Source organism: Cajanus cajan, chromosome 3 (assembly GCF_000230855.2).
Source record: "Cajanus cajan strain Asha chromosome 3, NIPB_CcT2T_4, whole genome shotgun sequence".
NCBI classification, from domain to species: Eukaryota; Viridiplantae; Streptophyta; class Magnoliopsida; order Fabales; family Fabaceae; genus Cajanus; species Cajanus cajan.
This window is the reverse complement of record NC_138519.1, coordinates 80723148-80746643: the sequence shown is the minus strand read 5'-3', so window position 1 is coordinate 80746643 and position 23496 is coordinate 80723148. Positions and strand designations below refer to the sequence as shown.

Genomic DNA, 23496 nt, shown 5'->3' with positions numbered 1-23496 from the left:
ATGGCGATAACATAAAAAGTAGAAGCAGTTATTTCTTTTGTTTTTACGGTGAAACCATGATTGATTGTTTCTTACTATGAAACCAATCCAAACATACGATAAGGTGAATTGCAACTGACACAGTAAAAATTAGAGTGATATATATTTTTTATTTTTCACATCAAAAGGAAAAATAACAGAAAAGTAGGGGGAAAAAGGGTAGGGGTTGACACTAGCATGTAGCATGCATGTGCACAATTTTGCTAAATGGATTTGATAAATAAGTTGAGATCCAATTTGAAACAACAGATAAACACAAGATGCCGGAGGAAGAAAATTTTCCTTCTAGTTTCTATCTCATTGAGGTGTTGCCCAATTCTTCTGAATTTCGAAGTAGTAATTGACATCTAAGTAGCATTTTCGATCGTCATCTACAAACTGAAGCAAGAAAATTGAGTTACTTCTTCCTATTTATCACACAAGGGATTCCACTCAAAGGTTAAAAAAGAAAACAAATAGGTGTCAACTTTCCAAGTTTGACTGAAGATTTTACCTTGGTTCTTGCAGCATAGGTTCCCCTTGCAAACATGCCACAAGGGATAGTTTCTTCTTCCAATTCATACGTATATGGTTCCTGCTGAGGACTAAAAGTTCCAAACATCTTCTTTCTGCTGCCCACTGTTACAAAAAACAATACAGTCAACATTATTTAATTAATTAAAGTAAATTCCATTTGATTTAAATGATACTGAACTTAATCTTTTTAAATGAAATTTCAATTTCAAATCTTGTAAATAAAAATACATAATTGAGCTAGAAGATTCCACTAAAAATGACTCAACTAAGTTACTCTAAAATGATAGTTGACCAACAAAGTTGATGAATACTTGGTACGAATAGTTAAAAAAACAAAAAGGAGTGGTGTCTCACCTCTAACGCCGGTTTTCCAAACAAGATTTGTATATTTGAGACCAGAAACGATGTTGCTGGAGACAGTGAAAGTGAATTTCGTGCGGCATTTGCTTCCTTCCTTAAGGATGAAGAGACTTTTCTTAGGATCATTAGTGAATGGAATTGGGAGGATGAGGTCAGGCCTGTCTGGGCTTGTAATAGTGAGGCTCAATATCTTCACTTCAGGGTCTTTACTTTCTGGATTCCAACACAAGAACTTTCATGTTTTTTCAGGGCCTCCAAAGATTAATTAGGAGCTGAAATGAAACTTACTGCCACAAACTATGTTCAACATTTTCATTGAAAATTGCCATCTTCAAGAGGGTTATTCCACCATAAATATCAAAAAAGGCTGGTACCAACATAAGAAAACAAGAAGGCTTTGGTAGTTTAAGTTTATATCAGTTAATGTTCCAAAGATAATTGCTAGTTCAAGTTAAATGCCAATTTTATCTCAGTGAAATAATCATTATAGAATTGGTCTACAAGAGTTAAAAAAAAAAAATGCAACTGTTGGTCTGTTCACTGTCCTCTCTAATCAAAATTGGAGATTCATCTTAATTAGTTATATACGTTTCATATTACTAAAATGAACTCTACTTCTGATTGAAAAAGAACAACAATAATACTTATGATAATGTATTTCTGTGAAAAAATAAAACAGCACAAGAGGAGCTTGAATAGAAAAACTGAGTACCACCTCCAAGTCCAACCACAGACATATCAACTTTTCCCAGAAGTTGCTCCTTCCATTTTCTCAAACTCTCATCATCCTTTGAAACACAAAAGAAAAGGCTATCATCAAAAGACAGCTTCAAAACCAAAGGGTGTGAAGAAACATTTGGAAAACAAAAAGGCAAAGAAAATCACACCTTATCTTTCTCAAGCTGTTCCTTGAGGGTGACCTGAGGGCCAAGATCAAGTTCTCTGTCAGATTCCAACTTGGATTCATCATCTTCCTCAGGCTCAGTTTCTTCAGCAACATCAGAGTTGGCACCATCACTGTAAGGAACCTGCTCTTGGTCTGGCTCTCCACCAACGTTGTTGTTGTCTGTTACTTTGTTTTTGAGCTCTTCCTCTAAATGAGGAGTTGTGGAGGACACTGCTGCAGACATTTCCAACCTCGGAATCAGAACCCTCCTAAGAAGAGAATGTGTGTGAACCCTGAAGGAAAAAGACACCAAGGAAATTCCACTTGTTCTTAGTTGGTTGGTAACTTGTGCCAAGTTTAGAACTTTCTTTGCTAAACCAGGGAGGATAGATACCAATGGAATTTAAATTCACTAGTTGTGACTTTGAGATGTATCCATATGTCATACCATTGCATTTAAATTTATATTGAATGACTCAAAGTTAGATTCAAGGATTATCGGATTATCTCAGTTTTTTTAAATAGAGTGTGTACATTATTGAAAATCTCTTAATATTAAATCTAATTTTTGATAATTATATTTATCAACTTTGCACTAATAAAAATAAATAAAAAACCTGATTTATTGTTTTTATCAAAGTCTTTTCTCTAACCACTTTTTATTTACAAGAGACATTACTTAAGAAATACTACTTAAACCTATACTGACAATTTTTATTCTTTTACATCAAAATATGCATTTTTCTATTAAATGTAACTTTAAACTGATATCGAGCTATAAACTTATTAGTTTAATACCAAGTTTGATTCAGATACATATAAAATAAAAAAGTTAGATTTAAAGGGACACATGGCTAATGTGGGCCTGAAAATGTTACAGTGACCAAAAGCAGTTGGAATAAAAACCGCTGATGGTGGAGAAGATCAGATTTCATAGAAACTTGGTCCATTTTTTATTCTAATAACCAAAACTTTGTCCATTTTTATGCATCAATCATTTACATTAAGTGAAGATGTTTATTTCGTCCTAGGTCAGCTGGTCATAAATCACAATTATATAGATCGAATGCTGAGATGTGAGGACTCTCTACATTTTTTGGTCAATAGGGGCTTTAGCCTAAATTAGAAAAGCTAACTTACAATAAATTCGACAGATATGGAAGCCCGTCTACATGATCAGCCTAGATAACAAGCCTTTAAATACCACGAGAATCCCAACCTGTAATTCACAAATCAAAAGCCAACTTTGGTTTGTGTGAAAGTGAAAAAATATCTGATCTATGCACAACATCTCTTATCATGGATTAACCTATGCTTTAAGTAGTTAGATAATTAGGTAATAGTATAAGGAAATGAATGGTTAAGATACTATTTCAATTTACACTAAAAATATCTTCCCATCCACAATAAAAGACTAATTCTTCTCTGTATATATATGCTCATGTTCTAATTGTAGAATTACACATTTCTTTCTTTTATAGTTTAATGTTTGGCTGTTTTCTCTGGAATTGGAGGGCAATATTTAGGTATTGTTTTTCCCCTTACAACGTTTGCCCCCTGCCCTGCACCACTTATTTGTCCTTTTGGTGGCTGTTTTAGGAGGAATCTTAATTCCTGATGCTTCTGATAAATTGTCCTTTTGTCAAAATCAACAGAAAATAATTCATATCTTATTCCATTATTATGAGTTGTGTGTCCTTGATGCTGATTAGCGATGCTTATATGGCTATACAACCCACCTTTGATATTTTCCATTGACCTAGAATGACGAATTTCTTATACAATAAGTGTTACATTATGGAAAAAATTATAAAATAAATATTATATTAATTTTTTAATATAATATTAATTATTTTTCATTTATATGTTTAATAATAATATTTAAAATGTAAGTTTTATATTGCATTATTTTCTAACAAAGAAAATTAATCATGAGATTAATTTAATAAAATTATTATTATTTTTTCTTTATATGTAAAAAATAACATGAGACGATACTTATTAATGTTTACAAAATTTCAAGATTTAGTTTATTAATATTTGTTTCATCTTTTATCTTTTAAAAAAATATTTTAATTATTTAACCTTAAAATTTAAGTTAATGTTGTATTTACTAGATATTGATACTTTGATTTTAGGATATAATTTTATTTTTGTTACTGATTTATTATATTCATTCATATAAAAATTATAAATCATTTGATATATGAATGAAAAATAATCATCAATATGGTAAAAATCATATAAAAATTAAATACATAAATAATTATAATTAAATATGATATTAAAATTTGTTTTTTAATATATAAGGATTCATTCAATTTTATTTATGATATTTATTAGTAAATTAAATTTTAATGTTTTCAAAATAAATTTGATAAAAATATTTTAGAAATCCTCTTAACTTTTTATCTTATTCAATTTTTCTTTATCATATTTAGTTATAATTTAAATTTTAATAATTTTAAAAAAATGATCAATAATTTAAAAAAAAATTATACCATGATATAAATTATTCGTTATAAATCTAAAGTATATTTTTTTATTTAAAAATATTTATTTAAACAAATTTCGAATATAATATATATAAATATAATATTCAATTATAAATAATTTATTATAATAAACGTATAGTTGGTGTATTATATGAGTTAAAATATTAGTTTCAATTTTAGTATAACATTAATTATTTTTGTTTTAACTATATCTTTATTTCTTACTTAATTTTCATATATAATTAATATTTATTAACAAAAATTAAAAACTCTATTATAAGAAACTTAAAAATTATTTTATAAAATTTTAAAAAGATTATTTATTATATTTATTGATATGTATAAAAATCATAAGCAACACTAAAAAGGAATGGAGTTAGTAGTAATTAATTTCCTTAATAGTGAATTTGATATAATAAAAATGTTTAAAAAAGTGAATATGCATAGAATTTGTTTATTTATCTTTGTGCGTCGTAGTGGGAAGAGAAGAGACAAAACAATGGCAACCTCTGTTGTGGTTTCCACCTCTCTGTCTCTCAACTATGGCTACCGTCGCTCCCTTTCCGCTCTCTCTTGTTTGAATCCAATCTCCAAAACAAACCCTAATCAGACTTCTCATTTATGCTTCTCCAACTTGCCTCGATGGAGTTCAAAATCTGCGATTTACTGTCGCAGGGTGGTTGCTCGCACTTCAATTAGAGAGAGAGAGAGTGAGAAGGAGAGCGAGAGCGAGGAGGAGTTAGGGTTCGTGGGGGAGGACTCCGCGGCGTTTCGATTGGGGGAACAGAAGTTATCTTCGTGGATTTATTTCACCGCAATTTTGGGAGTGGTTCTCTATGTGCTCAACGTCGCCTGGATTGACAATTCAACTGGCTTCGGTAAACCCTTCGTTGACGCGGTTTCAACGCTTTCTGATTCTCACGAGGTAATGCTCCTTCTTTTATTCCAACACTTTCCACTGTTTGAATTGTGTTGCTTGGAAATGAGGACGGAAAATTTTATTTTATTTTATTTTATTTTTCCTTTGAAATTTGGGCGAATGGACGAGTTTAGAGTGAAAAGGAAGGGTGGGTTGACACTCCTCAGTTTGGAAGACGCCGTCACATTCATCCCTGAAACTAAGAAATTATAAAATAAGTTATTGAAATTACAAATCCACAATTACACTAATTCAAAACTCAAAAAATGTTTGAGTAAATTGATAATATTGAAATATATTCTGTGGACTAAAATGGTCATTAGTTAAGTTTCTGGTCATAATTTCTTAATTTTAGGAAATTATTTAACAGCGAACTAAAATGAGTGGTTACTATACAAATAATAGATGCCAAGAAATTTCATGCTGACTCTATGTTTTATTTATTTATTTACTTATTGAAATACTACCACCATCTTAATTATAAATAACATAGAACAAATCATCGAGATCAAGAAAAGTAATTTATATGATCATTTTTAATTAATTCTATCATAAATTCAAATTTTATTCTGAATATGCCCTTTATGTTAAATGGTTGTTATATTTTAGTTATAAGTAAATGTACAAGAAATAGAATTAACAATAAACTAAGGATAATAAAGAAATTTAATCCTGAGTTACTTTAAAAAATTAATGATTGTTGGACAAAGACTAATTTGTCGCTTATAATTAGGATCGAAGGTAATAGCAAATAATGATGATAATAAAAAAGCAACCCTCCCATCCCTTCCCCTCCAAACATACCTTTTGTGGTGGTTGTATTGGATATGACAGTATTTTCCAAACTCATGATTCGGGCAAGGGCAATAGTCCTATGTTAGCTGCTTGTGATTTGTTGTGAGTGAGATACACGGTTCCAGTTAATAACTTGTAGTGGAACTGGATTGAATTTGAAAGCTCTTTCCCCTTATTGGACTGGCTATGCTTGTAGGACTTAGCTTTAGAGCCATGTAGGATAAAATTCCTTAATAAGTATTAAGTAGTACTTAGAGGAGGAAGAAAATAAAATGAGTCAGACTGTTGCTTGTAAGTTAAAATTATCTTAATTTATGCACCTCAACTATGGCTTGTATTCTTCATCAACTGGTAATTTTTGTTTATCCTTTATAAAAAGTGGAAAGGTGATTTGTTGAAAAATATGCCAACTTGCCTGGGAAAAAAGAAGTAAAAGTAAAGTGTGTCAGTGAGAGGAGATTAACTTCCCTGAAAATCTACAACATTGTACACGTGAAAATAGGATGGCATACAAACTTGACACTTGACAGGATCACTGGACTAGTCATGGCCAAAGGGAAACAAAATAGTACCATCAACTTTTTTTCTAGGAGCCTGCAGAACTGAGAGGTGGGTAGGACTGGGACCAAGTAAAACATGAAGTGGTAACTCTTCTTCTTTTTTTAAACAATGGCTTGAGAACATCATGTAGGTGCTTATTTTGTAGTCACACATCCTCTAATACAATTCATATGCAAATAGCCAAATATTCACTTTTCTTTTAGCGGTATTGGTTGTCTAGTTGTCTCTGATGTATCATTCAAATAACTTGTTTGAAAGATGCTATTGTCTTTCATTTAAATAACATATTTGAAGGCGGCAATAGTGCTTGGTTGGTAATGGTAACTGACTCTTGACATGGTATTCTGCAGGTGGTGATGTTGATCCTAATTCTCATATTTGCTGGTGTCCACAGTGGCTTAGCTAGCTTCCGGAACACTGGTGAGAAACTCATTGGAGAAAGACCTTTCCGTGTACTTTTTGCAGGGTTATCACTACCTTTGGCTGTCAGTACTATTGTGAGTGACTACTCTGTATCCCCTATAACCGATGTCCTTCTCTCTCCTTCTACACAAGCAAAAATGCTTTATTTAATTTGGATCTCTAGGATTTCGTTGTGACAAGGGAAGACATGAAGTTGATTCCAACTAAATTACTTTCTTGTTTGGCGTCATGATGCAGGTGTATTTTATTAACCACAGATATGATGGACTTCAACTCTGGCAGATCCAGGATGCTCCTGGGCTTCATCAACTTCTGTGGCTTTCTAATTTCATTTCTTTCTTTTTCCTATATCCTTCAACTTTCAATCTTTTAGAGGTTGCAGCTGTTGACAAGCCTAAATTACATCTATGGGAAACTGGGATCATAAGAATAACCAGACATCCACAGGTATAAATCTAATTCTCTAACTAGATATATATTATGGCACTGATAAATTCGGTTATCTTCATGGTTTTTTTGGCATCCATAACTTGGATCAATAAATAATCTGCTTTTCTTATTCAAATATTTCTTTTCACTTTGGCAATGCAACTTGTTTTTCTTGACGCATAAGCTAACATAGTTGGAGTAGTAATACCTTAGTACATGTTTGGTTACACGTCCAAAACGTAATTCAGAGTAAAAATTACGTTTAAAACGTAAAAGCTATAATTGATAGCTTCCATTTTAACATGATTTATCACGTTGAAAATCTAAATCAAACACACACTTAGTATCTTAATTCTTAACATTGGTTAAGGAATTAAAAGTAGAAAGTTTTTATTGAAAGGTATTATCAACACATTCTCGTGTGTAACTTTATTGTAGTTTTGAATGAAAACTTTGTACATATCTGATTCCTTAACCAATGTCCTAAGGGCATCAGTTTGCAAGATCGTAAAAGTAATATTATATCTTCTAAAAACTCCCTCCTAATTCATGTTTTGTGCACTCCAAACTCCTTGCCCCATTTGCTTTTACTTCAGACACATTCCTTGCACTTAAGGTTTGCTTTTCAGATGGTTGGGCAGGTTATCTGGTGTCTTGCACATACGCTTTGGATTGGAAATTCCGTGGCTGTTGCTGCATCATTTGGCTTAATTGCACATCATTTATTTGGTGTCTGGAATGGAGACAGGCGACTGGCTATAAAATATGGGGAGAATTTTGAATTAGTTAAGAGTAGAACAAGTGTTATCCCTTTTGCAGCAATCCTTGATGGAAGACAAAAGTTACCAAAAGATTTCTACAAGGAGTTTATACGATTGCCATACTTGACAATTACTGCATTAACCTTAGGAGCTTACTTTGCACACCCGCTTATGCAAGCTGCTAGTTACAACCTTCATTGGTAGGTACAACACATCCTGTCACTTTTATGTAAAATATATGTTGAGACAAAACGCTACTGCCGAATGTAGTATGCCTCAATAGATGGAGATGAAGAGATCAAAGGAAATAAAATAGAAAGCAGTGAAAGAAATGAATTGAAAAACTGATAATGACCATGCACGTCCAAAACAACATTCTTCCATTATACGGATTACGGAGTAAATGTACATGTTTGTAGCAGTGCTTATTATAGTGCTCCTTTAACATTTGCGTCCAAAATGTATTAATGTTCTCAAAGTGCAATCAATCATGCCGGAAAATATCTACAATTAATAGAAGTATGGTGGGCAACTGAGTGTCATTAATAGTAATTTTGCAGAATAGTATGCAGGTTGGTTCTTTAACGTATATCAATTCAATTACTTAGAGAAAGTAATGTCGTTAGAACAATCTTGAAAATGAAAATTTGCTATTTTGACCATAACAATTGATAGGAAAATGCTAGTTAATGTCTTTATGTCACATGTTTTTCCTACAAAACAACATAGAATGGACCCAAATTGATATTACTTGTTGGACTTTGCTGGAGAACCCGGTCATCTCAATTCTCAATTTCTCATGAAAGGGTATAGTCCGGCTACGATGTGTCATGCTCTAAGTTAATTATCAAACATCAGTAACATGGATATTTTAATTTTAGTTTTACCTAAGATCACTGATAAATATAGGTCAAACCGGAGTAAGATTAATACGGGTGGTGAAGCTTTCTTTCTGAACTTTTTTATTAACGCGTTTATTAAAATGCTAAGAATTGTACTGTTGTAAGTGAGTTTAAAATCATACTCTATTTGGAGTGTATAAAAACTTATTTTATAGTGATTAAAGAAATTAAAAGTTGATAGGCATGTTACAGGGGTGAGTCCAATCATCTGAGCCTAATGCACTAAAAAAAGTTTGATGCGCAGGGGGAAAAATACAGAAAAAATTTATTCTAACAAATATTTTAGGATGTCATCCAGATCTTTTCGGAACTGTTTACTAGAGTCTGACACTAAATTCTTTCTGCAGAGAACGTTAGTGCGCATTTATAAGGGGTATTTGTCAAACAATTAGAAGTTAAAAAAATATAAAAACTTAATGTTATCAATATATAACTAATGTAACTTTCTAATAAAAAACATTTATTATTTCTTAATCAATTATTTTTATGATACCTGTTGAAGACTTTTTGTATATATAATAAAATACTATGACAAATATGATTCAATGAATGGGAATTCTTAATATAATTAAACGACACCTGTTGGAATTTTTACCAAAGAGTGGAGGATCGATCCATCTAACGAACACATGTCATTTTTATATCTAGTTGGCTGTTTAAACATCTACACTAAAATTTAATTCCCGGCAATTTTTTCTCTAAAATTTCTTTTGCAAAATTTTGTTCTCAAGAAAAATCTTCATAGATAATTTGTTTTCTGTGAATTTTGAAATTTAAAGGAAAATTCTTACAACTGTTTTTTTTTTTTCAAAATTGTTTAACATCTAAGTAATGTAGTCTTTGTGGATAGCTTACAAGATCTGAATGCTGCAATGGATACATTCTCTTTCAAAATATTGATTTAAATTGGTATAAAAACTCACAAAATTAAAATGTGCATTACAAAATGAAAAAAAAAAAAAAATACATAGCTTCGCAAAAGAAAGTGAGTATAAGTTATTCTATTTTCAAGACTAAATACTTAAATTAATTCATGATATTTTCTTTGATTAGTTTTCATGTGATTACTTATAAACAAGGCTATATGGTAATTGTATCTTTTTGGCATCTTGGTTTTAAACAATTGTATGTAAAGTGTGTTGAAGAATTTTGTGTGCTATTTGGAATTTTATAATCAGTTCCTTTTCATATTTGCAGAACATTGGCCTAGCTGGAATAAATTTTGCATACATGCAAGCTAATTCCCGGGGATCCTCCAATGACGGATCCGGATTCTCTGACTTTGGGGAAAGAAAGTTATGGTAACTTAATACATCTCAACCGTTAAATGTATAAAAATAAATCAGATTGTGACACGTGTACAATATATATTTTAACTTAAATGTACACGTGTCACAATCTGATCATTTATTACAAATCTAACGGTTGAAATGTATTAAGTTACCCTAACTTTCCCTCCACAAAATCAGGGATCCATTTCCTCCAATGACCCTCGAATCGATAAGGTGGAATCTACACAAAAGTACTATAATCGAACATTAGAACATTTAGTGGTACATATCATGTATACGTATATAGACTTATATGAGAAGGGGACACATATGCTGAATCATTCCAATTAAGTTCCCTCAAGTTGAGTGATGTAACTGAAAATTCTTCAGAAGTAACTGTGATGAGGAAATGGTACCCATGACGGCAAGAATAAAGCCAAATATGATGAGAGAGAGGTTTATGAGTAAGATAGGCTTTGAAATCTGACCCCAACATATCTTAATGTAGAAAGCACATGGCAAAACCAAACAAACAGACGCACTAACAAGGGAACCAGTGAGGCTAAGTACATGCTCAAAATATGGAAATGACAGAGCAAGGGTTAGGATGATCAAAAGTGAAAATGAACCAACACAGCCCCTAACTATCATTTTGGTCCTGCCACTCATGGAACTTGGAAGTGCATGCTCTAGCTGAATTGCAAATGGTGTGAATTCAAGTGCATATTTGGTCATTGGTGTCACCACGGTTGCCCACAGAGCAATCTTTGTCACAATGCGCTCTGGTGGCATGCTGAGTGTGATCTGAGACTTTACATCATTACCAAACATTTTTGCACCCATGAACCCCAATGTTGTATACACTGCTGTAACTACTGCGAAGCTCACAATAGAGACCTGAAATTTCCAAACAAACATAACTAAAATGCTTTAAAATTTGAGAAAACAGGCCATGCACTCAAAGTGTATCTCGTCTAATCACAGATCAATAACCACCATTTATAGTAAACTTATTGAGTTTTAGAATAGTTAGCTTTAAAGTTATACCAATTGGTTAATAGAGTAAAACCATTGTATACTAACATTGGATCACTATTAAACCTTAATTTGTGATTTGTAGAATAAAGAATATATAACATTTATATCAACAGAAAAAAGAGTTTAATTTTTATGCACCGTCGGTACAAAGAGTCTTCCACTTAAATAATAAAAAATTAAGATAAACAAATGAATTTGTTGTATATATCAATTTTTGATTGGATAATAGTATAAAAAGTTTTACGTTCTTTATGTATGTTTACATGGACTATTTACTTATTAAGTAGATAAGTGTATAAAATTTCATGAAATTTAGGTACCTTTGTAAATTTGGAGGGGTCTTTCATGGCCTTGTATAACCACCATTTATAGTAAACTTATTGAGTTTTAGAATAGTTAGCTTAAAAGTTATACCAATTGGTTAATAGAGTAAAACTATTGTATACTAACATTGGATATCACTATTAAACCTTAATGTGCGATTTGTAGAATAAAGAATATATAACATTTATATCAACAGAAAAAAGAGTTTAATTTTTATGTACCATCGATATAAAGAGTCTTCCACTTATTAAATAATAAAAAATTAAGATAAACAAATGAATTTGTCGTATGTATCAATTTTTGATTGGATAATAGTATAAAAAGTTTTACGTTTTTTATGTATGTTTGCATGGACTATTTACTTATTAAGTAGATAAGTGTATAAAATTTCATGAAATTTAGGTACCTTTGTAAATTTGGAGGGGTCTTTCATGGCCTTGTATAAATCAGGGAACACAATATGTCCTCCATATCCGAAGATGTAAAGGCCAGATACTGATGGAATGTTACGGAGGTGGAGGACAGGTATGGTATGATTGGGATGAACACCTAAAAGTGCAGTGGCTACAACACACAAGAAAATGAGTAGAGACATGAGAATACCTACACTTGAAAGGAAAGATATGGAGGAAAGGTCTCTGATCCACAAACTAGGCATGGAAATAAAGACTGCCACCACTGTTAGGAGCTGAGATGAAGAAAAATTAGGCAAGTGCAGCTTCAAATTTGTCCCCAAAAACACTGTGATCAAATTATCATGTAATGAGATGGTGTAGGAAACAAGGGCCATGAAGATCTCCATGTAGATGATTGTTGAAGCCACTAATCTTCCTTTCGCTCCAAATGCATGCTTACCAATGTCCACAAAACTTCTTAACTTGGGATTCTTTTTGAGGCATTTTCCAAGTATGTGAGAACTATAAGAACACATCACCCCTAGTCCCACAAGCAAGGATGTAGAGGACCACCCTCCATTTTGTACTGCATATGGAGTTGATAGTTGCCCTAGACCTGAAAGATATATGAACACACATAGTTGGTTTGAAATATAAAATATTCCGAAATATTTAAGACTTTTAAATGATTTATTGATATCTTTTAGTTATAATGACCGCAACAAAACTTAAAACTAACATTTTGTGCGTTGCCTTTCACTACTAAATGCAATCTATTGGTTCATAGAATATGTACGTATGTACGTGTGTGCGTGAAATTGAATACAATTGTGCAAATCATTACCTATGAGCATCCCCACCATGTTGATGACAGCATGAGTAAAAGAACTGTTGGCGTTATCATCACGCTCTTCTGCGGCATTAACGTGGTCACAGTTACATTCTTTGTTTTCCTCTATGCAACAATTGCAATTTGGCGGCAAAACAACCAAGTCATCACCATGCACTGACACACTACTATCGTCAACTTCACTCTTTTGCTTCATACACTTCTGTTGAAGGCTTTTCCATAAGGATTTCATCATCATGCTAATTAATAAACTTACGATGATATTTAATTTGAAGAAAAGATCACTTCCTGAAGCAAAATATTGCAAGGTGTGTTGGTAACCAAATGCCATGCAAGACACGTATTTATAGTTGGATAAAGATGGCATCAGTTCATTTGTGAGATTCTCAAGTTGAATTTGTTTTGTCAAAGAATTAGTGTGAAAAACGTAATGCTAACTTGATTCGAGGTCACAGCAAAAATACAATTACTGTGTATATAGTGAGTGACAATTGGTGCCATTTGTTTGATTCAAGAATTTCTACAGAGAAGACACGTCAATGTTGTCTTGATAGAATGTATTTTATCCGTTCATTTGTATCAATTAATACTAAATTTTAAATACCGAAAATTTTTTAAGAAATATAAATTGTTTAAAAGAATTTTGATGATAAAACATGGAATTTCTTCTGACAAATATATATTTTTTACGTACACCAGAAACTTTTAATTATATGCATGTTTAAGAAAAAAAGTTATTTATCAATCATACCATACTTTTAGTTATTAACAAGAATTTGAAGCATTAAAAAATTAAATTATTTTATCCATATAATTTTTAAAAATAATTAAAGAAATTAAAACATTTATACATTTTAAATTTTTAAAATCTCTTCTCTAAATAGTGAATATACTACAGAGTTGAGGAATTTGGGTAAAGTTAGCTGGATGGTACAGGGTACTCCATCAACCATTGCAATTCATTTTGCAGCAAATATTTGGAATCACATGCTCAACGCTTTCAACTTCAGGTATAAATACGGTGCACAACACAAATTTAAGAATATATCATAAATTTAAAACTCATAAGATACGGCACATTTATAATATCATACATAAATTCAGTATAAAAGCAGAGTTTAAATCAAAACAAAGGTTCACTTTAAATTAAATCAATGAAATATATCACCGTGTGTGTTGGGTTGATTAAATGATATGAAGTTATTTCAGCTTATCTAATATTATGTAAATAAAGGGAGAATTTTACTATAGCTAATACTAATTTCTTTCGAAAAATAGAGATCATTGAATTCATGTTAACATGTTTAAAAAACTTAATTATCAATCAACTATATTGAATTTTGTACCTGTCTAGAGGATACACCAGTAATCTTCTCGTAAATTGAGGACTGAACGACTGCTCCGATCCGATGTGAGTGAGGGGTTGATACCTGCAAAAGGCACTCCAACGCTCAAGTCAGGACAAACACAAATATCGAGAGTAATTAATGAACAATGACGTTACCTTTTGACCTGAGCTATTTATACTGACATTTATGGGCCTTGAGCCTTATGGGCCCTATGGCGTATTTACCGTATTAGGGTTTAGGGTTTAATCAAGTAATTATCCCCTAAGCCTAGATTAAGTGTTAAGTGATGATGGGCTGATTCAGGTGGCCGATTGGCGTTCGGCTACCTGGTTCTTCCATTCGGTGGCCGATGTAGGGATGATCGAACGTCCCTACCTGTACACTGCCCCCCAGCCTTAGGGGAAGGTGAGGCTTCCCTTAAGGGTAACAAAGAGACGATTGTTAGGGGAATGTAAACGGGTGCACCATTGTAACCGTTGGATCTGGAGGATCGAACGGTTATATGCACCATTGTAACCGTTGGATCTGGAGGATCGAACGGTTATATGTAATTTGAAACTTCGAATTTTCCCGCTTCTTTTTGAGTTTATAAATAGGTGGTGTGGTAGGGTCATTCACACGCATTGCTCTCATCCGAATTGTGATAGCTAAAGATCTCATAAGCCGATCCGACGAACGATTGTGGTCTTTCGGATAACTGGTAAGTTTTTTGTTGCCATGGCTACTATTTCTGTAACTTCTTCGGCCAGCGGCTCTCGGTCGTCGTCATCTGGGGGGTCCTCGTCCAGTGATTCGAGTCATCCCACAGCATCTTCGTCTCCTGTGAGTGTCGAAAGGCCAGATCAGGGTGATTCTGCTTCGGGAGAGGCGTCTACAAGTGGGAATGAAGAGGTTGAGAAAAAACCAAAGCGGGCATCGAATCATCAACGATACGGTCCATCCGAACTACCTGGATACGAATGGGTAAACGGGGAGGTAACTTCCTACTACTCTCGGTACCGAGACACAGACATGATCACGAGACTACTGGATTACACTAACTGTCTGAACTTCGATGCCACCGAGAATCCCTACCCAATTGGGGTTCGGTCATGCCGAAACAATGCGTCTCCAAATCCCGACATGGTCTGCCTTGATCAAAGTGGTGCTAGAATGGAGTCATTTTATATATATGACTGCCTTCTTCGGGATCTTAAAGTGAAACTGCCGTTTGATGAGTTTACCATGGGAGTACTAAAGATTTTAAACGTTGCACCCACACAATTGCACCCGAACAGTTGCCACAGTTACAAGGTTTCAAACACTTGTGTAAGTGTCTTGATATTAAGCTTTCTCCCCTCCTTTTCCTGTATTTCTATTCGTCTCGGCCTACCATATTAGCGAAGTGGCACTCCTTAAGCCGAGTGAGTGACCGACTATTATTCGATAGCTTCACTTCTTCGTATAAAAATTTCAAGGCAAGATTTTTTCGAGTGACTATCCGGCCGAATGGGAGGCGGTTCTTCTTTGATAAGGACGAAAGGCCTTTATTTCCATTGTACTGGACGCGCACCCCTCGGCCTTATGACGTCGTACCGAAGAAAATGCTGACAGCCGAAGAGCGAACAGACCTCAAGTTACTGCTTCGTCTTCCTCGGCGTTTGCCGATCAGGTCTTTAATCAACGTGGTTGAATCCCCTCGTTGGTGGAATGACTTGATAGGTATGTTATCCGTCCTAATTCAACTGTAAACTTAATTCCTATTGATGTTTTACATAATCCTTTTTGCAGGAATCATGGTTACCAGTGGTGCTGACGAGCTAAATATTCGTAATCTGCTTGCTGCCCGGGTGAAGCAAGTTCGGCAATCCGGAGGGGTGGGAACTTCTACCATTGCACACTCCCCTCGACCGTCCAATGATGACCGACTGCCTCCTCATCCGGAACGCAAGAAGAAGAAAGAAAAGAAAGGGAAAGATTCCGGTCGGGAGCATACAAAGAGAAAGAACTCCGAGGAACGTCAAGACCAAGCTAAAAAGGCCAAATCAACGGCTATAGCTTCGCCTAACCGAACCGTGATTGTGGTGCCGCCACCGCTGATGTCTCGGGCCTTTCTGAGTGATGATGCTCCGGCCGAGACAGTGATTCGGCCTGACATGGTGTCTCCATTCGGGCAGGAATTTTTGGCTAATTTGGACACGAAGGCCAAATGGAGGCTTTTTTGCGAGGTACAAACTCGTTCATTGGCCTTAGCCCATCATCTAGCCATGGAGCCTATCGGCGAGGTGGTACATTTGAAGCAAAGTGTGGAGGAAGCCGAGAGGATTGCAGCCGAGGCAATGGCAGCTAATGAACAAATATTAGCTAAAAATCGGGAGCTAGCAGCTGCGCTGGATGTTGCTCGGCGAGACAATGATACTCTCCGTCTAGACCTCCAAAAAGCAGCTAACGAGGAGCGTCGCCGAGTGGAGGAAGCTCAAGCTGCGTATGACAATCTTAAAGAGCAAGCAAAAGAAAAAATTGTTGCTCAACATGAAGTTGGTTTCAAACACGCCGTTCGGCAGGCCAAGCACTTCGGCCAATTTCCTGAGGATTTTGAGTTCGACATGACTCAAGATTTTTACCAAGGATCTCTCGTGTCATTTGCTGATATGCCCGAAGGGGCGAATCCTGACGACGAGGAGCCGAATGATGCCCCCCAAGCCACAGATGTTCATACTTCATCTGGTGAAGATGATGAAGAATTTGCCAATCCTCACCCCGAGGGGGAAACGGAGGCCCCTGCCCAGAATGATCCAGTAAGCAACACTGATGAGTAATGTTAGGATTCTAATTCTTGTAGCAAGGGGGCCGATTGAGCCTCCACTCTTTGAATGAAGTAATATTTTCACTTTTGAAACTTGTCATCTTGAATTGTTACTGATCTGCATGGATATTTAATTTTCTGAGCTGATAAATATTTTTATGTTACCGACTGATTGAACCGATGCAATTGTAAAACTTAACTTGAGCAAAATTAAGAGAACACTTGTGAATTTATTTGCTTATCGTTCAAGACCGGGTGGATTCACTCGGAATTGCTTATTTTGTGAACAATACCAAATGGGTTCAATTGGAGTTACTTGTTTTTTGAGCAAAACCGAATGGGATCATCCAGAAATGCTTGCTTTTTGAGCAATGCCAAACGGGTTCGTTCTTAATTGCTTGCTTTTTGAGCAATGCCGAACGGGTTCATTCGGAATTGCTTGCTTTTTGAGCAATGCCGAACGGGTTCATTCGGAATTGCTTGCTTTTTGAGCAATGCCGAACGGGTTCGTTCGGAATTGCTTGCTTTTTTGAGCAATGCCGAATGGGTTCATTCGGAATTGCTTACTTTTTTGAGCAATGCCGAACGGGTTCGCTCGGTATTGCCTGCTTTTTGAGCAATGCCGAACGGGTTCGTTCGGAATTGCTTGCTTTTTGAGCAATGCCGAACGGGTTCGTTCGGAATTGCTTGCTTTTTGAGCAATGCCGAACGGGTTCGTTCGGAATTGCTTGTTTTTTGAGCAATGTCGAACGGGTTCGTTCGGAATTGCTTGCTTTTTGAGCAATGCCGAACGGGTTCGTTCGGAATTGCTTGCTTTCTGAGCAATTCCAAATGGGTTCATTCGGAATTGCTTACTTTTTTAGCAATGCCGAACGGGCTCGTTCGGTATTGCTTGCTTTTTCAGCAATGCCGAACGGATTCGTTCGGAATTGCTTGCTTTCTGAGCAATTCCAAATGGGTTCATTCAGAATTGCTTGCTTATTAAGGCACATCCTTAGCCGAGTTGAACAACTCGGGAGGGAAGCCTGTTTCGAGGTTTTTTAAGGCACATTCTTAGCCGAGTTGACAACTCGGGAGGGAAGCCTGTTTAGAGATTCTTTAAGGCACATCCTTAGCCAAGTTGAACAACTTGGGAGGGAAGCCTGTTTCGAGATTTTTTAAGGCACATCCTTAGCCGAATTGAACAACTCGGGAGGGAAGCCTGTTGCGAGATTTTTTAAGGCACATCCTTAGCCGAGTTGAACAACTCGGGAGGGAAGCCTGTTGCGAGATTTGAACAGCTGTTAAGAATTGTCAAATATAATGGAAGAACTGAAGTAATTTCATTAATGGGTGCCTCGTTAAAAACCTTGTCGGCCAAAACCCCTTTTCACTTTTTTATAAGGGGAGAAAAGACCGATCAAGAAAAAGAGTACACCATCTGTTTACACAAGGTCCTTTTACAATATATACTAGCTATAATATGTCTTCAAATGAGAAGCGTTCCACGTTCTGGAAATGACCTTGCCCGAGAGTTCTTCCAACTTGTATGCGCCGTTTTCCAAATTATGTCGTACCCGAAATGGACCATCCCAGTTAGCAGCCAACTTGTCTTCTTTCGTATTACGTCTTGCCGATCCTTGCACTCTCCACACCAAGTCGCCCTCCTGGAAACTTCTTTTAATAAGGTTGGAATTAAACCTACGAGCCATCTTCTGCTTACAAGCTTCAGCTATAATCTTTGTTCTGATACGGACTTCATCGACCATGTCAACCTCAGCTCGGAGAGATACATCATTGGTATTTTCATCAAAATATTGTCGCCGAAAAGATGGTTCTCCTACCTCAACAGGTATCATTGCATCAGTGCCATATGTTAGCCAAAAGGGTGTTTCTTTGGTCGTGGACTGAGGCGTGCACCGATAAGCCCATAAAACCTCTAACAACTCCTCTGCCCAAGCTCCCTTGGCATCTCCCAATCTTTTCTTTAATTCACCAAGAATTACTTTATTTGCTGCTTCGGCCTGCCCATTGGCTTGCGAGTGTTCTACCAATGTGAATCTGTGCTTGATGCCGAGATCCTGAATGAACCGATTAAGTTTTTGATCGGTGAATTGCAAACCATTATCGGTTACAAGTGCATATGGAATGCCGAAGCGAGTAATGATGTTTTTCCACAAAAACTTTTGAACATTAGCAGCTGTGATACTAGCAAGTGGCTCGACCTCGACCCATTTCGTGAAATAGTCGACAGCAACTAGCAAAAATTTGCACTGACCCTTGGCAATTGGGAAGGGTCCAAGAATATCCATACCCCACATTGCGAACGGCCAAGGTGAATTAATACCATGAAGTTCTTCAGCTGAAGCATGAATAAGGTTACCATGTCGTTGGCATGATATACAGTGTTTTACGAACGTTACACAATCTTCCCTGAGAGTAGGCCAATAGTATCCTGCCCGAAGCACCTTAGTGGCTAAAGTTCGTCCTCCCAAATGAAAACCGCATATCCCTTCATGAATCTCTCTCAATATATAATTGGCTTGCTCTTTATCAACACATTTTAACAACGGAACCGAGAATCCTCTTCTATACAGCTCTCCTCCAACCACAATATATCTAGCAGCCTGCGTTCGGAGCTTTTTAGCAGCCGTTGGATCCGATGGTAGTTTACCATATTCAAGATGCTCCACTATCTCAGTGATCCATGTTCGAGCAGACTCCTGCACTGCCAAACATTCGGCAGCTACCACACTCGGCGCTTCAAGTTCCAAGTGAAGCGTGGTTCTCAACTGTCCGGGTTTTCTGGTACTGCTTGCCAACCGAGCCAACTGATCCGCCCTCTCATTGTTTTCTCTTGGGGTGTGCTTTACATGAACTTCTTCAAACATATCACGCATTTTTTGAAACAAATGATAATATTTTAACAAGTTCGCATCTTTTACTTGAAAATTATCATTCACCTGCTCGGCTACAATCTTTGAATCGGTCCAGCACTCCAATCGGCTGACTCCGATCTCTCGTGCAAGCCTTAAACCTGCCAACAGCGCTTCATACTCGGCCTGGTTATTTGAAGCTTTAAACAAAAACCGTAATGATTGTTCTAGAATCAATCCTGTTGGTCCTTCCAAAATTATTCCAGCTCCACTACCTTGGCTGTTTGAGGAACCGTCCACGTGTATCGTCCACAAACTATTCACAAAACAACCTTTCGGCTGCAACTCATTGATAAAATCCACCAAGCACTGGGACCTGATCGGCCCTCTAGGCTGAAAACCAATGTCAAACTCCGATAACTCGATAGACCAAGCCATCATTCTTCCTACCAATTCTGGTTTACGTAACACTTTAGCTATCGGGCAATCAGTTCGAACAACGATTTGGTGACTCTGGAAATATTGCCGAAGGCGCCGAGCGGTATGGACTAGCCCCAGTGCCACTTTTTCCAAGAGCTGGTACCTTGTCTCAGCCTCCTGTAGCATGCGACTGATGAAGTAAATAGGTTGCTGTCCCTCCCGTTCTTGAATTAGAGCTGTACTTATTGTATCATTTGATACACATAAATAGACCACAATTGGTAGCGTTGGATCAGGCTTAGAAAGTATAGGCGGCGAACCGAGACGTTCCTTTAGGGTCCGAAAGGCCTTTTCACATTCATCAGACCATTCAAATTTTTTCGCTTTTCTCAACAATCCCATCATGGGTTTCGTTATTTCGGCCAAACACGGGAGAAATCGTGACAACGCTGTAAGCCGACCTGCTAGTTGTTGAACTTGTTTAAGGTTCTGAGGGCTTATCATGTTGACGATTGCCATACACTTGTCAGGATTAGCTTCAATACCTCTCGCCGAAAGCATGAAGCCCAGGAATTTGCCTCCGGACACTCCAAATACGCACTTCTCCGGATTGAGCCGCATATCATACTTGCGCACCTGTTGGAATACTTCCGAAAGGTCCGTTACATGCCGATCGATGCTTCTGGATTTTACGACCATGTCATCCACGTACACTTCCATGTTCTTGCCTATTTGGTGTTGAAAAACTTTGTTCATCAACCTTTGGTACGTTGCCCCTGCATTTTTCAACCCAAACGGCATTACCTGATAGCAGTAATTGGCCGAATCGGTTATGAAGGCCGTCTTTTCCTCGTCACGGGTATGCATGGGAATTTGGTTATATCCCGAGTAAGCATCAAGAAAAGTCAACATTCCATGACCCGAGGCTCCATCAACTAATCGATCTATGTTTGGAAGTGGGTAAGCATCCTTAGGACATGCCTTGTTGAGACTTGTGTAATCAGTGCACATTCTCCACTTCCCATTTGACTTTTTTACCATTACTACATTTGCCAACCAAGTGGTGTAATGGACCTCCCGAATGAATCCGGCATCAAGCAACTTGGCAAACTCCGTGTCAACCGCAAGTTTTCTTTCGTTCCCCATTTTTCTTTTCCGCTGCGCGATCGGTCTTGCCTCGGCACAAATTGATAACTTATGACACATAACCTTCGGGTCTACACCCGGCATGTCAGAAGGTGTCCAGGCAAAAAGATCTTTATTCTCCACTATAACCTTGCATAGGGCCGAACGGTCGTCTTTGGACATATCGGCACCGATGTATGTAACCTGCTCAGGACGTGAACCTATCTGAAAATGTATTTTTGACTCAATCGGCTCCACACGTTCTTCATTATTCATTCTTGGATCAAGATCCCACTCAGCCTCCTCTAGAAGTGTCAAAGCGTTCATAGCATGTATTCTGTTTGATTTAGATTTTCTTTCTTCCAACGGTAAAACTCGCAAACTAGCATAATAGCATTCTCTAGCAGCCTTCTGATCGGCGTGAATTGTGATTATTTTCCCTTTATTGGATGGAAACTTCATCGCCAAATGTGGTGTTGAGACGATAGCCCCCAATGCATTCAAAGACGGTCTGCCGAGGAGGATATTATATGAAGTGCTAGCATCCACCACAATATATTTTACTTGAACTTCTCTGCTTTCTTGTTCGTCAAAACAAAAGCGCGTGAAGAGTTTAATGTAACCCCTGGTACTGACCCTCTCCCCTGCAAAACCAACCAACGGATCGTCATAGGGAAGCAATTCTTTTTCAGAAATACCCAACTGCTTGAATGTGTTCCAATATATAATATCTGCCGAACTGCCCTGGTCGATCAATGTTTTCTTGACGATGCAATTGTGGATTTCTACGCTGATAACCATCAGATCGTCTTGCTCCGGATCAATGCCTTTGAAGTCAGCATCAGTGAAGGTTATTGCTGGCAACCGCCGAGAAGACTGTCTATGAACAGTATTGACCGATCGGATAGCTCGGAGATGTCTCTTTTGGGCTGAAGATGTGGTGCCTCCACCCGCAAATCCACCAGCAATAGTATTAATAACCCTCCTATGTGAAGGTGCCGAGTCATCTTTTCTTTCGCGCGACCTGCTTCTTTCACGCCGAGCTCTATCGGAGGTTTTATCAGAACGATCTTGCCTGTGCCGATCTTGATATCTGGGTTGATATGAGCGAGTCTGGGACGAACCTGACCGGTCCACAAATTTATGCAATTTTCCTTGCTTAATCAAGTCTTCAATCTTGTCTTTAAGGGCCGCACATTCATCAGTTGAGTGTCCACGATTGCGATGATACCGACAAGATTTGCTAATATCCACGCGTGGTGGAGTGGACGCTCTCTTCGGAATTGTTAACACTTCGGAAGCCAAGGCCTGTTCGAGTACCGCCGCACGATTGGTATTAAGCGGAGTGTATTGAGTGTATTTCGGACCCCGAATAGGCCGCTCCCGAAGGGATATTTCTTTGCCTCGCCCCCTGTATGGTTGTTCTACCGATCTCTCGGGTTTAGCAGACTGCTCGGCTCGGGCTTGATTTCTAAATTCTGCCAACTCCTCCATCTGCATGTATTTATCAGCCCTCCTACGTAGATCATTCATGTCCGAATGAGGCTTTTTACAAATGCTGTTGACAAATGGGCCTGGCTTCAATGCTGTTGTAAGATGATGTAGTGCCACAGCTGGGTTGAGATCTTTGATTTCCAAAGCAGCCTTGTTGAACCGGTCCATAAACGCCCGAAGAGACTCCTTTTTATCCTGTCTAAGACCAACCAGAGATAAAGACGTTAGACTATGAGGGCGACTTGTTGCGAATTGGATAGTGAACTGTGATGACAATGTATTGAAGGAATCGATTGAGTTGGGTGGGAGACGAGTGAACCAACTAAGAGCTCTGCCTTTGAGGGACGTGGGAAAAATCCGACACAACGCAGCGTCATCTGTCGTACTTAAAGTTACCTGTGTCAGAAAAACATCTAAATGTTCATCAGGATCAGTAGTACCATCATATTTGTCAATAGGCAAAGCCTTCCAATTATCCATTAAAGGGAGTTGCATAATAGAGGG

At 36.9% G+C, this 23496-nt stretch overlaps 3 protein-coding genes across 4 annotated transcripts; 1 reads left to right on the top strand and 2 right to left on the bottom strand.

The window, feature by feature from the left end:
- Positions 1-94: 94 nt before the first annotated feature.
- On the bottom strand, positions 95-2242 carry LOC109799310 (rho GDP-dissociation inhibitor 1). The gene is made up of 5 exons (XM_020359861.3): positions 1803-2242; positions 1631-1703; positions 910-1128; positions 533-657; positions 95-417 (listed from the first exon to the last, which is right to left on the bottom strand). Exons 1-5 carry the CDS (start codon positions 2043-2045, stop codon positions 337-339), a joined length of 741 nt encoding a protein of 246 aa, XP_020215450.2. The 5' UTR covers positions 2046-2242; the 3' UTR covers positions 95-336.
- A 2511-nt stretch (positions 2243-4753) lies between these two features.
- Positions 4754-8703, top strand: Z-ISO (15-cis-zeta-carotene isomerase). The gene is made up of 4 exons (XM_020355341.3): positions 4754-5221; positions 6922-7068; positions 7232-7441; positions 8053-8703. Exons 1-4 carry the CDS (start codon positions 4796-4798, stop codon positions 8386-8388), a joined length of 1119 nt encoding a protein of 372 aa, XP_020210930.1. The 5' UTR covers positions 4754-4795; the 3' UTR covers positions 8389-8703.
- Positions 8704-10599: 1896 nt separating this feature from the next.
- On the bottom strand, positions 10600-14215 carry LOC114915840 (Transmembrane amino acid transporter family protein). Of its 2 annotated transcripts, none has more exons than XM_083071463.1 (3): positions 12959-14215; positions 12327-12730; positions 10600-11254 (listed from the first exon to the last, which is right to left on the bottom strand). In XM_083071463.1, exons 1-3 carry the CDS (start codon positions 13329-13331, stop codon positions 10715-10717), a joined length of 1317 nt encoding a protein of 438 aa, XP_082927589.1. In that variant the 5' UTR covers positions 13332-14215; the 3' UTR covers positions 10600-10714. The 2 variants fall into 2 exon arrangements, with proteins under 2 accessions (XP_082927589.1, XP_029126971.2); XM_029271138.2 differs by having other exon boundaries at positions 12126-12730; positions 12959-14214.
- Between the last annotated feature and the right edge of the window lie 9281 nt (positions 14216-23496).

Excerpts from the sequence above, each read along its gene's own strand:
- LOC109799310 (XM_020359861.3), bottom strand. The coding sequence starts at position 2,045 with ATGTCTGCAGCAGTGTCCTCCACAACTCCTCATTTAGAGGAAGAGCTC. Across the intron at positions 1,704-1,802 it reads AACAGCTTGAGAAAGATAAG|GATGATGAGAGTTTGAGAAA; the intron begins GTGTGATTTTCT and ends TGTGTTTCAAAG. Across the intron at positions 418-532 it reads CCTATGCTGCAAGAACCAAG|TTTGTAGATGACGATCGAAA; the intron begins GTAAAATCTTCA and ends TTCTTGCTTCAG.
- Z-ISO (XM_020355341.3), top strand. The coding sequence starts at position 4,796 with ATGGCAACCTCTGTTGTGGTTTCCACCTCTCTGTCTCTCAACTATGGC. Across the intron at positions 5,222-6,921 it reads CGCTTTCTGATTCTCACGAG|GTGGTGATGTTGATCCTAAT; the intron begins GTAATGCTCCTT and ends GGTATTCTGCAG. Across the intron at positions 7,442-8,052 it reads GAATAACCAGACATCCACAG|ATGGTTGGGCAGGTTATCTG; the intron begins GTATAAATCTAA and ends TTTGCTTTTCAG.
- LOC114915840 (XM_029271138.2), bottom strand. The coding sequence starts at position 13,331 with ATGCCATCTTTATCCAACTATAAATACGTGTCTTGCATGGCATTTGGT. Across the intron at positions 12,731-12,958 it reads CATGGTGGGGATGCTCATAG|GTCTAGGGCAACTATCAACT; the intron begins GTAATGATTTGC and ends TATATCTTTCAG. Across the intron at positions 11,255-12,125 it reads ACCCCTCCAAATTTACAAAG|GTCTCTATTGTGAGCTTCGC; the intron begins GTACCTAAATTT and ends TGGAAATTTCAG.